The 13,069-nt window shown below is 36.8% G+C and overlaps 1 protein-coding gene across 3 annotated transcripts in view; it reads left to right on the forward strand.

The window, feature by feature from the left end:
* The window catches only part of FER (FER tyrosine kinase), a 433,226-nt gene that overhangs the window by 43,096 nt on the left and 377,061 nt on the right, over positions 1 to 13,069 (forward strand). For all 3 annotated transcript variants that reach the window (XM_027036479.2, XM_027036470.2, XM_053225532.1), the window contains one exon: positions 11,499 to 11,765. In XM_027036479.2, coding sequence (XP_026892280.2) covers positions 11,559 to 11,765 — 207 coding nt within the window. In that variant the 5' untranslated portion in view covers positions 11,499 to 11,558. The remainder of the gene's footprint in view (positions 1 to 11,498; positions 11,766 to 13,069) is intronic.

Below are 13,069 nucleotides of genomic sequence, written 5' to 3' on the forward strand. Positions count from 1 at the left end.
CTGAGGGATTGGTTGTAATAATTCCATTTTCATTCATGATTTTATCTGTTTGGGTCATCTCCCTTTTCTTTTTGAGAAGCCTGGCTAGAGGTTTGTCAATTTTTTTTCTTTTTTCAAAAAACCAACTCTTGGTTTCGTTGATCTGCTCTACAGTTTTTTTTAGATTCTATATTGTTTATTTCTGCTCTGATCTTTATTATTTCTCTTCTTCTGCTGGGTTTAGGCTGCCTTTGCTGTTCTGCTTCTATTTCCTTTAGGTGTGCTGTTAGATTTTGTATTTGGGATTTTTCTTGTTTCTTGAGATAGGCCTGGATTGCAACGTATTTTCCTCTCAGGACTGCCTTCGCTGCATCCCAAAGTGTTTGGATTGTTGTATTTTCATTTTCGTTTGTTTCCATATATTTTTAAATTTCTTCTCTAATTGCCTGGTTGACCCACTCATTCGTTAGTAGGGTATTCTTTAACCTCCATGCTTTTGGAGGTTTTCCAGACTTTTTCCTGTGGTTGATTTCAAGCTTCATAGCATTGTGGTCTGAAAGTATGCATGGTATAATTTCAGTTCTTGTAAACTTATGAAGGGCTGTTTTGTGACCCAGTATATGATCTATCTTGGAGAATGTTCCATGTGCACTCGAGAAGAAAGTATATTCTGTTGCTTTGGGATGCAGGGTTCTAAATATATCTGTCAAGTCCATCTGATCCAATGTCTCATTCATGGCCCTTGTTTCTTTATTGACCGTGTGTCTAGATGATCTATCCATTTCTGTAAGTGGGGTGTTAAAGTCCCCTGCAATGACCACATTCTTCTCAATAAGGTTGCTTATGTTTATGAGTAATTGTTTTATATATTTGGGGGCTCCGGTATTCGGCGCATAGACATTTATAATTGTTAGCTCTTCCTGATGGATAGACCCTGTAACTATTATATAATGCCCTTCTTCATCTCTTGTTACAGCCTTTCATTTAAAGTCTAGTTTGTCTGATATAAGTATGGCTACTCCAGCTTTCTTTTGGCTTCCAGTAGCATGATAAATAGTTCTCCATCCCCTCACTCTCAATCTAAAGGTGTCCTCAGATCTAAAATGAGTCTCTTGTAGACAGCCAATAGATGGGTCTTGTTTTTTTATCCATTCTGATACCCTATGTCTTTTGGTTGGCGCATTTAATCCATTTACATTCAGTGTTATTATAGAAAGATATGGGTTTAGAGTCATTGTGATGTCTCTATGTTTTATGCTGGTAATGATGTCTCTGGTACTTTGTCTCACAGGGTCCCCCTTAGGATCTCTTGTAGGGCTGGTTTAGTGGTGACAAATTCCTTCAGTTTTTGTTTGTTTGGGAAAACCTTTATCTCTCCTTCTATTCTAAATGACAGACTTGCTGGATAAAGGATTCTCGGCTGCATATTTTTTCTGTCTAGCACACTGAAAATCTCGTGCCAATTCTTTCTGGCCTGCCAAGTTTCAAAAGAGAGATCAGTCATGAGTCTTATAGGTCTCCCTTTATATGTGAGGGCACGTTTACCCCTAGCTGCTTTCAGAATTTTCTCTTTATCCTTGTATTTTGCCAGTTTCACTATGATATGTCATGCAGAAGATCGATTCAAGTTACGTCTGTAGGGAGTTCTCTGTGCCTCTTGGATTTCAGTGCCTTTTTCCTTCCCTAGTTCAGGGAAGTTCTCAGCTATAATTTCTTCAAGTACCCCTTCAGCACCTTTCCCTCTCTCTTCCTCCTCTGGGATACCAATTATGCGTATATTATTTCTTTTTAGTGTATCACTTAGTTCTCTAATTTTCCCCTCATACTCCTGGATTTTTTTTATCTCTCTTTTTCTCAGCTTCCTCATTTTCCATAACTTTATCTTCTAGTTCACCTATTCTCTCCTCTGCCTCTTCAATCCGAGCTGTTGTCGTTTCCATTTTGTTTTGCATTTCGTTCAAAGCGTTTTTCAGCTCCTCGTGACTGTTCCTTAGTCCCTTGATCTCTGTAGCAAGAGATTCTCTGCTGTCCTCTATACTGTTTTCAAGCCCAGCGATTAATTTTATAACTATTATTCTAAATTCACTTTCTGTTATATTATTTAAATCCTTTTTGATCAGTTCATTAGCTGTTGTTATTTCCTGGAGATTCTTCTGAGGGGAATTCTTCCGTTTGGTCATTTTGGATAGTCCCTGGCATGGTGAGGACCTGCAGGGCACTTCCCCTGTGCTGTGATGTATAACTGGAGTTGGTGGGCGGGGCCGCAGTCTGACCTGATGTCTGCCCCCAGCCCACCGCTGGGGCCACGGTCAGACTGGTGTGTGCCTTCTCTTCCCCTCTCCTGGGGCGGGATTCACTGTGGGGTGGCGTGGCCCGTCTGGGCTACTTGCACACTGCCAGGCTTGTGATGCTGGGGATCTGGCGTATTAGCTGGGGTGGGTAGGCAAGGTGCACGGGGGGCAGGAGGGGCAGGCTTAGCTCGCTTCTCCTTAGGTGATCCACTTCAGGAGGGGCCCCTCTTCCCTGGGCCTCTCGTCTGTGCTTGGCTCCAGCGACTCCGTTCTGCTAATCCTCTGGCGGTTTTCTGGGTTATTTAGGCAGGTGTAGGTGGAATCTAAGTGATCAGCAGGACGCACGGTGAGCCCAGCGTCCTCCTACGCCGCCATCTTCCCTCATCCCTCGATGAAGCATTTTTACGTTGGCTGATTTAAAACCCTTTTCTCATAATTCCAACATCTAGTTCATCTCAGTGTTGGCATTAGTTTATTGTCTTTTCTCATCGAAGTTATGATTTTTTTTTGGTTCTTGGTGTGAGAGGTGATTTTCAATTGAATCTTAGATATTTTATCTATCATTGAAGGAGTCTCTGGGGTCTGTTTCACTGTTTTATTTTCACAGGAAGTCCCTCTTTAGGTTTAGCATGCAGTTCTCTTGGCCTCTTTATATGGGTTGTGGTTTCAATGACAGTTAAGTTTCAGAGTCATTGTGCTGTTATTTTAGTTTGCTTTGTCTTGTATCACTAGGGCTCCCACTGGTTCCTGCTGGTGCTGCTTGACAGAGTAGAACATGTTTTTCTTAGGCTGAACTACTAGGTATCTATTGGTAGAAAAGGGCTAAGGTAGAATTTCCTTACTGTGTCCCCTAGCTGTCCTGATGTCTATGGGCAGGGGAAGAAATTCTTGGAGAGCAGCAGCTTCAGCTTGGTTCCTTTTGTTAGTTCTGCCCTCCAGTTCTGGTGTCTCTGGGTGCGGAAGGAGACCCCCAGACCTGTGAGGACAAAGGTTTCCTGACCTGATAGCTGGGTCTCTGTTGCTGGTTCTTCTTGCCTCATTCAGTTTCTCTTGGTGGAAAAGCGGATTCTCAGGCTTAGCAGGTAAGGAGAGTGCTTGCCCTGGCTGTTTATTTTTGGTGAGACTCATAAATGATTTCTCTTTCTGGTGGTGCCTGACTCTCTGTTTGTTGTCACAGGGACTCCTATTGGATCCTAGGGGAGTTAGCCTACAAATATGGACTGTCTTTTGTTTCTAGACTAGAGGTTGGGAAAAGTTGGGTCTGGGTGACTTCCTCTTGGGTGAGGAGAACATGAGATACTGCCTTCATGCTGTTCTTCTAGTCCTAGGACCAAAGCAGGCTGCTCCCTTCCCCTTCCTCTTCCTCTTCCTTTCCTCCCTTGCCTTGCCCTTCCTCCCTTCCTTCCTTCCTTCCTTCCTTCCTTCCTTCCTTCCTTCCTTCCCTTCTTTCTTTCTCTTTCCTTCTTTCCTATTATTTTTAATTTAAATCCAAGTTAGTTCACAAAAACTGTGATAATGATTTCAGGAATAGAATTTGGTGATTCATCCCTTACGTATAACACCCAGTGCTCATCCCAACAAGTGTCCTCCTTAATGCTCCTTGCCCATTTAGTTCATCCCCCCACCCAGCACCCCTCCAACAACCCTCAGTTTGTTCTTTGTATTTAAGCACCTCTTATGGTTTATCTCCCTCTCTGTTTTTATATTATTTTTGCTTCCCTTCTCTGATGTTCATCTGTTTTGTATCCTAAATTCCACATATGAGTGAAATCTTATGATATTTGTCTTTCTCTGACTGACTTATTTTGTTTAGCATAATATACTCTCATTCCATCCATGTTGTTGCAAATGGCGAGATTTCATTCTTTTTGACCTCCAAGTGATATTCCATTATATATCTATACCACATCTTCTTTATCCATTCATCAGTTGATGGACATTTGGGCTCTTTCCATACTTTGGCTGTTGTTGAAAACGCCTCCATAAACATTGGGGTGCACGTGTAGGAGGCTGCCTACTATCTACCTTTCAGAGTTCTTCTTTGGTAGTCTCCTGTGTTGTTTCTAGTGTTATACTTGTGTTTTGTCCAGTGGAACTGGGAAAAATGATCTCTGCCATCTTATCTGTACCAGAAAGCTGGGTATTACTTTTAATTTTGGTTTCTTTGTTGTGTGAGCATGGAGGTGGTATGGAAACATTGGCTGGGGCTGAGTTTGGCCTTGTTGGGGGACCCGAGATATATGGTCTCTTACGAAATTTCACTAATTATCCTGTGTTCCTGGATTTAATTTCATCCACCAGTTTTTCACAAAGCCCTAGAAAATGGCAAGCCAAGGCTGCCCTCTCTGCATTTTCTAAGGTCCTGTCCTGGTACAGAGAGGCTTCTTTCTTTAGATATTTTCTTGAATTTTTCCTGGGTTGGCCTGTTTCTTTTCATGTTGGCGTATTCATTGTGTATTCTCAGGTTTCTGTTAACTCTTATTCCTTAGAATGTCTTCTGGAGATTGGGGTAGTGTTGGGCACATTGCCATAGTATCTAGAACACCAGAATTTTCTCTTTTTTTTTCTTTGAAACCATGTTGTGAAAGTTGTGGCATACAGCTGGCATTCCTTATTTGCTGATGATATGTTTAAATTTTTGTTTTTTCTTAAAAACAGTGTTTTGTTCTTTTAATTAATTATTGGTGGTAGGAGCTTCTGAGGTACTGCTTCACTAAACTGACATTACCCCCAAATTCCACTAATGACTTTTTTGCAGTTTTCACATCTTCCTCTGCCTTTTGGTGTTGCAAATGTCTTCTTTTTCATCCTGGCATCTGTTTCTCTGCCAAACCTCTTTTATTTGCTTACTTAATCTCTGCCCTTTGTTTGACCTCTCTTCCTCCTTTGTCCTTGACTCTGCTTTTCTGTTGATGTTCAGTCCGTGAATTTCATCTATCACCTTTAAGCAATTGACTCTCACATTTGAATCTTTAGCCTTAATATTTTACCTAAGCCTTTATTTCCTGTTGAAATGAACATGTTCTCATCTTCCTATTCTATTGGTATTGTCATCATATCTTATTAAAGCCTTGAAGTTGTCACTGAATCATCTGTGTCTCTTTTGTCCCCTAAATTTATTCACCACATCAAGGATCTTTCTTCTTAATTCTCACTGATATTGTCAATTATAGATTCTTGTTTTTCAAGTTATATATTGCTATGACTTATTAATTTGTCTTATGTTTCATTTTATTTTTTTCTCTCTTCAAGCTAATTTTATACCTAGCTTTCAGTTTAAAATCTATTACTATTTCTTTCGCTTTTTATTGCTATCACATACAGATAGAAAAGTACATGAATCACAGGCGCTCAGCCTGATGAAATTTCACAGACTGAACATACTTTCATGTAATAACACCAACAAATTAGTACCTTAAAAAAGTCACATTTATGATCATGTTTTTTTGCTCTAAAAAAAAATTAATTCAAGGAATTTTGTCCTTATTAGTTTCCTGAACAGTGGAATAGGAGATAAATTGACACTGCATCTCCCACTGCTTGCCACATATAGCTTGGTTTTGGAGACATTTTTTTCTTTACCTCATACTCCCTTTTTTGTCCCACACTGCTCCTACTTCTTGAAATACATTTCCCGTTTGACTTTTTATAATCTAAATTCTGGTCATTTTCCAGCCCTATCTCAAATCTTGCCATCTCTAGGAAACTTTGTGGGCTTTGTCCAGCCTTCATTACTTTTAAATTTCTCTTCAAAAATTCTTTAATTAGTTAATTAATTTTTTGAATAGGCAATATCAATGTTTACTTAGCACAAAATTCAAATGTATAAAAGGGTATACAATGATAAGTCCTTCTCTCATTCCAGTGCCTCAGCCACTATGTGTTCTTTAGGAAATATTTTTGCGCTTAAAAGGAAAATTAATTTCTATCATTCTTCCTCCTTGTTATAGCATGTAAACACACCAAGTTCTTTATCTCAATTTTTTCAGTTAGTAGTTTTTTTTTTTTAATTTTTTTTTTCAACGTTTATTTATTTTTGGGACAGAGAGAGACAGAGCATGAACGGGGGAGGGGCAGAGAGAGAGAGAGGGAGACACAGAATCAGAAACAGGCTCCAGGCTCTGAGCCATCAGCCCGGAGCCTGACGCGGGGCTCGAACTCACGGACCGCGAGATCGTGTCCGTGAAGTCTGACGCTTAACCGACTGCGCCACCCAGGCGCCCCCAGTTAGTAGTTTTTAATGATAGGTCCAGAACAATACACAAAAGATTTTCTTAGTTTTTGTTAGGTCTGAATGATATTCCACTGTTGGACACTGAACAATTCACATAGAGTATGATTTGAGTGGCACTCCCTAGAATTGTTATTATCAGATGCAGCAGCCTTGATTGTAATTAACCTAGTCAATTCTTTTTGATGGGTATTTCTGGTTTCTTTTGTTGTTATCTCAAATACTATTGAAATGAATAGTCTAATATTAATGTCACTTGACATCTTTGGGAAAATTATAGGATATCATTCCCTTAATTCCTAAAATATTTGTAATCTTTACCAACTTAACCGTTAGACATAGTCTTAATTTATTATGGAATTGTTTTTAAAATTTTTATCATTTGTCATTCCTTAAGAGAGGTACCATAAAAAAAATTATTTTATATTCCTAGACCTAGAATACTGGTGTATATAAATAAGCCCTTAGGATGGTCTGGAGTCTTTCTCAGATAGCTGCCAGATTCTATTTCCCTTTTTGTTCTTTTGAGCTCATTTTGAAGTTCCTGATAATGGAAGAAAAAATATTATTAAAGTTTAGATCAGAGCTAGATGTATGTGGAAGTAGAAGTGATATTTATCCTAAGTTACGGGATAAAATGAACCACAATCCTAGATATAGTTAGAAAGGAAAATGTTTCACATTTCTTTGGCCTCAAAAATGATTCCTTAATCTTCCATCGAAAACATGGGATAAATCCAAAATCTATAAAGAACTTATCAAACTCAACACCCAGAAACCAAATAATCCAATTAAGAAATGTAGAGTAGATATGAATAGACATTGTCCCAAAGAAGACATACAGATGGCTAACAGATACATGGAAAGATGCTCAACATAACTCATCAGGGAAGTACAAGTCAAAAGCATGATGAAATAGCACCTCACACCTGTCAGAGTGGCTAAAAGTAACAACACAGAAAACAGCAGATGTTGGTGAGGATAAAGAGAAAGGGGAACCCTCTTACACTGTTGATGGGAATCTAAACTGGTTCAGTCACTCTGGAAAACAGTATGGAGGTTCCTTAAAAAGTTTAAAATAGAACTATCCTAAGACCCAGCAACTGCTTTACTAGATATTTACCCAGAGGATACAAAAATACTGATTCAAAGGGGCACATGCACCCTGATGTTTATAGCAGCATTGTCAACAATAGCCAAATTAGGGAAAGAGCCCAGATGTCCATTGACTGATGGATGGATAAGAAGATGTGGCACATATATATATATATATATATATATATATATATATATATAATGGAATATTACTCAGCCATCAAAAAGAATGAAATCTTGCCATTAATAACAGCGTAGATGGAGCTAGAATGTATTATGCTAAGCGAAATAAGTACATTGGAGAAAGATAGATACCATATGATTTCAATTATATGTAGAATTTAAGAAACAAAACAAGATGAACATAGGGTAAGGGGAAAATAGAGGGGGAGGCAAATCATAAGAGGCTGTTAACTATAGAGGATAAACTGGGTTGCCAGAGGGAAGGTGGGTAGAGGATGGGCTAAGTGAGTGATAGGCACTTGTGATGAACACTGGATATTATATATAAGTGTTGAATCATAAAAGGGTGTATATATATATATATATATATATATATATATATATATATATATATCATACATACATATATAGTGATGAATCACTAAATTCTATCCTAAAACCAATATTATACTATGTGTTAACTAACTAGATTTTAAAAACTTAAAGAAAAACAAGGGCACCTGGCTGGCTCATTCAGTAGAGGATGCAATTCTGGATATCAGGATTGTGAGATCCTATGTTGGGTGTAGATATTACTTAAAAAAACAAAACAAAACAAAACAAAACAAAACCATGAGATGAGGTAGAATGTATCTTCTACTGAGACTTAGATGAGCTGTAGGTAAAATGACAGAAAAATGTTCTTTTTGAATTTTTGTGTTCTGTGAAGATATAGTAAGTACATCAAAGTAAAAATTTTATTTTATTTATTTTTAATTTTATTTTTTTGAGAGAGAAAGAGGCAATGCGAGTGGGGGAGGGGCAGAGAGAGGGAGAGAGAATTGTAAGCAGGCTCCATGCTACTAGCACAGAACCTGACACGCGGCTCGAACCCACAAAACCGCAAAATCATGACCTGAGAAGAAACCAAGAGTCAGACGTTCAATCGACTGAGCTACCCAGGTGCTCTTCAAAGTAAAAATTTTAAAGCAACTATATCCAAAGTGAAAAAACTGGAATTATGCTACTCCATATTAAAGTGAATAAGTCAATTACTTTGTATTGACTTAATTATGTTAAGGTCCATTTTGCGTTCTGGTTGCTGCTTTGGGAACTGATGAAGCACAGTTTTCCACAACCTTTTTCTCCCCTCTGCTTATTTGATAGATCATAAAACTGGACAGTTTTCAGTTGGAGAAAAATCGTAATTTGTTCTCTATATGGAAAACCTACATTTTTATCATCTCTTTAGATGTTATCACTGAGGTTAGACACATAAATCTGTTCTTATTTTTCTGTCTAATGTAGAGGATCTCAGCTGAATTAACAAGAAAGTGACTTCTGGTATGGATGAGCCAAAACTAAAAATAAGAGGTGTGTTTCTTCATTTCTTCTAACTGGCCCTAGACGATTCATTGCCTGAAGTTTTGTGAGTCTGGAGAGCAAAATAAATTCTATCATAGTTTTGGGGATTTATAGCAAACAAGCAGGATATTTTGGGGAGGTTTCTGAGACCTGACCTTTAGATCATCACCAGTTATGCTGCAGTGATTTTTAAAGCAAGTTTATTGAGATACAACTCACATGCTGAAGAATTCACCCACTTAACGTGTATCATTCAGTGGTTTTTATTCTGTTCACAGAGTTGTGCAACCATCACCACAATTAGTTTTAGAACATTTTCATTGCCCCAGAATGAAAGCCAGTACCTGCTGGCAGTCACTCCTCATTTCTTCCCAAGTTTGCCAGCCCAGGCAACTATTAACTAATCTACCCGCTGTCTGGATTTTAGACTTTTCATATAAAGAGATCATATAGTATGTCAGTCTTTTGTGTCTGTGTTTCTTTTACTTAGCATAATGTTTACAAGGTTCATCCATATTGTAGCTTTTATCATTACTTTGTTCCTTTTCATTGCTAGTAATATTTTGTTGTGTGTATATAATATGTTTTATCTGTTCATCAGTTGATGGATATTTGGATTGTTTCCACTTTGTAACTATTATGAATAATTCTGCCACAACATTCATGTGCAAGTTTTTGTCTGGGCATATGTTTTCATTCCTCTTGGGTATATACCTAAAAGTGGAATTTCTGGATCATACGATAACTGTATGTTTAACTTTGGGGAACTGCCCCAGGTTACATTTCCACCAGCAGTGTATGAGGGTTCTAATTTCTTCACAGTCTCCAACACTTGATATTATCTATCTTTTGGTTAAAGACATCCTAATGGTGTGGTGTGGTATCTTATTGTGGTTTTGATTGGCATTTTCCTAATGGCTAGTGATACTGAACATCTTTTCATCTGCTTATTGGACATTTAACTAGCAAAACTAGTTAAATCTTGTTTGGAAAAGTGTTTATGCAGATCCTTTGCCCATTTTTAATTTATTTAACTGTATTTTTATTACTTAGTTTTAATAATTCTTTATATATTCCAGATAGAAGTCCCTTATCAGATAAGTATTTGCAAATATTTTCTCCCATTCTATGGTCTTTTCACTTTCTTAATGATGACCTTTGAAATACAGAAGTTTTAAATTTGATTAAATCCAATTTATGTATTTTAATTTTGTTGCTTTTTCTTACGGTGTCTCATATCTAAGAAACCATTTCCTGAGCCAAGGTCACAAAGATTTACTACTGTGTTTTCTTTTGAGAATTTTATAGTTTTAGCTCTGATATTTAAGCCCATTATCCATCCCTTTAGAGTTAAATTTTTTGTGTATGGTCTAAGAAAGGAATTCTGCTTCATTCCTTTGCATGTGGAAATCCAGTTGTCCCACCACCATTAGTTGAAAGACTTTTTTTCTGAATGAATACACTTGGCACTCTTGTAGAAAATCATATAATCATAAATGTGATGATTCACATCTGGGCCCTGTATTCTATTCCATTGATCTCTGTGTCTCTCCATATGCCAGGACCACATTGTCCTGATTATTGTAGCTATTTAGTAAGTTTTGAAATTAGGAAGTATGACTCTTCCAGCTTTGTTCTTCTTCTTTAAGGTTTTTTTAAGATTCTCTTTTCAATTTCTGTAAAAAAAAAAGCTAGGTTATATGTTAATATGGATTAAGTTAAATATGTAGGTCAAATTGGAGAATATTGCTTTCTTAACAATATTAAGTCCTTTGGATCCATTAACATGAGTCTTTCCATTTATTTCCAACCTAAATAATTGGAAATAATTATAAAGAATAAATTCCTTGATTTCTTTCAACAATATTTTGTAGTTTTAAGAGCACAAGTTTTAATTTATTTTATAAAATTTATTCCTATTTTATTCTTTTTAATGCTATGGTATATGGAATTGGTTTTTAATTTCATTTTTCAGATTGATCATTGCTAGTGTGTAGAAATGCAGTTGATTTATGTCTTTTGATCTTTACCCTGTAATCTTACTGAGGTCATTTATTAATTCTAAAACTTGTTTTTAATTGCATTTCTTTCTATATTCAATTTCACATCCTCTTCAAATAAAGATAGTTTCACGTCTTTTCAATTTCCATGGAAATCATTTCATGTATCTCATTGTACTGGCTAGATCCTCCAATATGGTGCTCAATAGAAGTGGTGAGAGTGGACATCCTCATCTTGTTCCTGATATTTGGGTGAAAGCATTCAGTTGTAGTGATTTTTTTTTTAAACTCTAAAAAGAATGGGCCATAACTTTGCCTTGAAAACAAATTTCCTTTTGATTTAAGAGGTGTTTTTTCTTCTGTTTGCATACACAGATATGTGCTGATTAGAAGGCTCACAGTACGGAGTGGAGGATAAGACAGTGCCTTACAAAAATGGGGTTTGGGAGTGACCTGAAGAATTCACATGAAGCTGTGTTAAAATTGCAAGACTGGGAATTACGATTACTGGAAACAGTGAAGAAATTTATGGCTCTGAGAATAAAAAGTGATAAAGAATATGCATCTACTTTACAGAACCTTTGTAATCAAGTTGATAAGGAAAGTACTGTTCAAATGAATTATGTCAGCAATGTATCCAAGGTAAGAAGAATAATTTCATTACTTATTGTGTATGGCATTATAATTGTGCTTAGGGCAAATAGATCATATTGTTGCATGAACATACCCAAGTTAGCATGCTAGGGCAGTGGTTCTAAAATCTTGCTGATTATCAGAATCTCACGGGGGAAAATTTCAAAAATTATAAATTTTGGACCCTACCGCCTGAATCTGAGATGGTAGATGTGAATTTTTTGAATTTTGAAATAAAAAAAAGTAGATGTCTAACTTATTGTAATGATTTAGTTGGGTCTGACAACCGTTTTTTACAAATTTTGTTTCTTTATTACCCTTCTTCCTTGGGTCTCTTGAGACCTGATATTTTCTTTTGACACAAACTTCCATTATAACCCACCTTCCCTAATTTATTCTGTGAATCGTTAATGTAGTGAATCACATGGAATATTTTAACATGTAGCTGTTCTTTGCTGTCATTCGTTACTAAAATACTTGTATACTGATGACTTAATCACACTCAAAAGGTCTTTGGATAAGCAGTATGTTTTTTTATCTCTAAGATTATAAAAATATAATATAAAATTTAAAATTAAGAGCCATAAAAATAAAGGCCAAAATTGCACCATTGCTTGTTCGTTGAAGGTATTAAAGGTGAAATATTACACACCTTAATAATTTTTCCTCTTCTTTTCTTCTGAATTGGGGGAAGAACGGTTGCATGTTTGTGAGGGCTGAGCAATACAAATGGGAATTCTGTCTGGTCCTTAAAGACTTTGAATCAGTCCTCTGTTTCAGTATCATCTCCTCTTCTTTCATATAGGTTTCTCCAGTTCGTGAGCTTCACTGGAGTTATAGATCTGACCCTATAAATTGGCCATTTCTTTTTTTTAATTGAGAAAAAATTGATATCCTAAGGTATACAGCTTGATGTTTCGATTCACATGTATCGTGAAATGATTACCACCATAGGTTTAGTTAACATCCATCATCTCATATAGATACAATAAAAAGAAAAGAAAAGAAATTCCTTTTGTGATGAGAACTCTTAGGATCTATTCTCTTAATAACTTTCCTATATATCATAGAGCAATGTTAATTATAGCCACCATGTTGTACATTACACACCTAGTCCTTACTATCTTATAACTATAAATTGTACCTTTTAAAAATATGCCTCTTGTGTTCTATTCCTTTGTTTCTTCATACCTGCCCAAATCCAGCTCTTCCTTTTGTCCCACACCTGTGCTTTAGGGTGGAGGAATTGGAGAGGAGAAAACAGAGACTGAGTAGCTGAGCCATTTCCATGTTGAAAATGAACAAGTCATAAA

The sequence above is a fragment of the Acinonyx jubatus genome, chromosome A1, assembly GCF_027475565.1.
Source record: "Acinonyx jubatus isolate Ajub_Pintada_27869175 chromosome A1, VMU_Ajub_asm_v1.0, whole genome shotgun sequence".
Lineage (NCBI taxonomy): Eukaryota > Metazoa > Chordata > Mammalia > Carnivora > Felidae > Acinonyx > Acinonyx jubatus.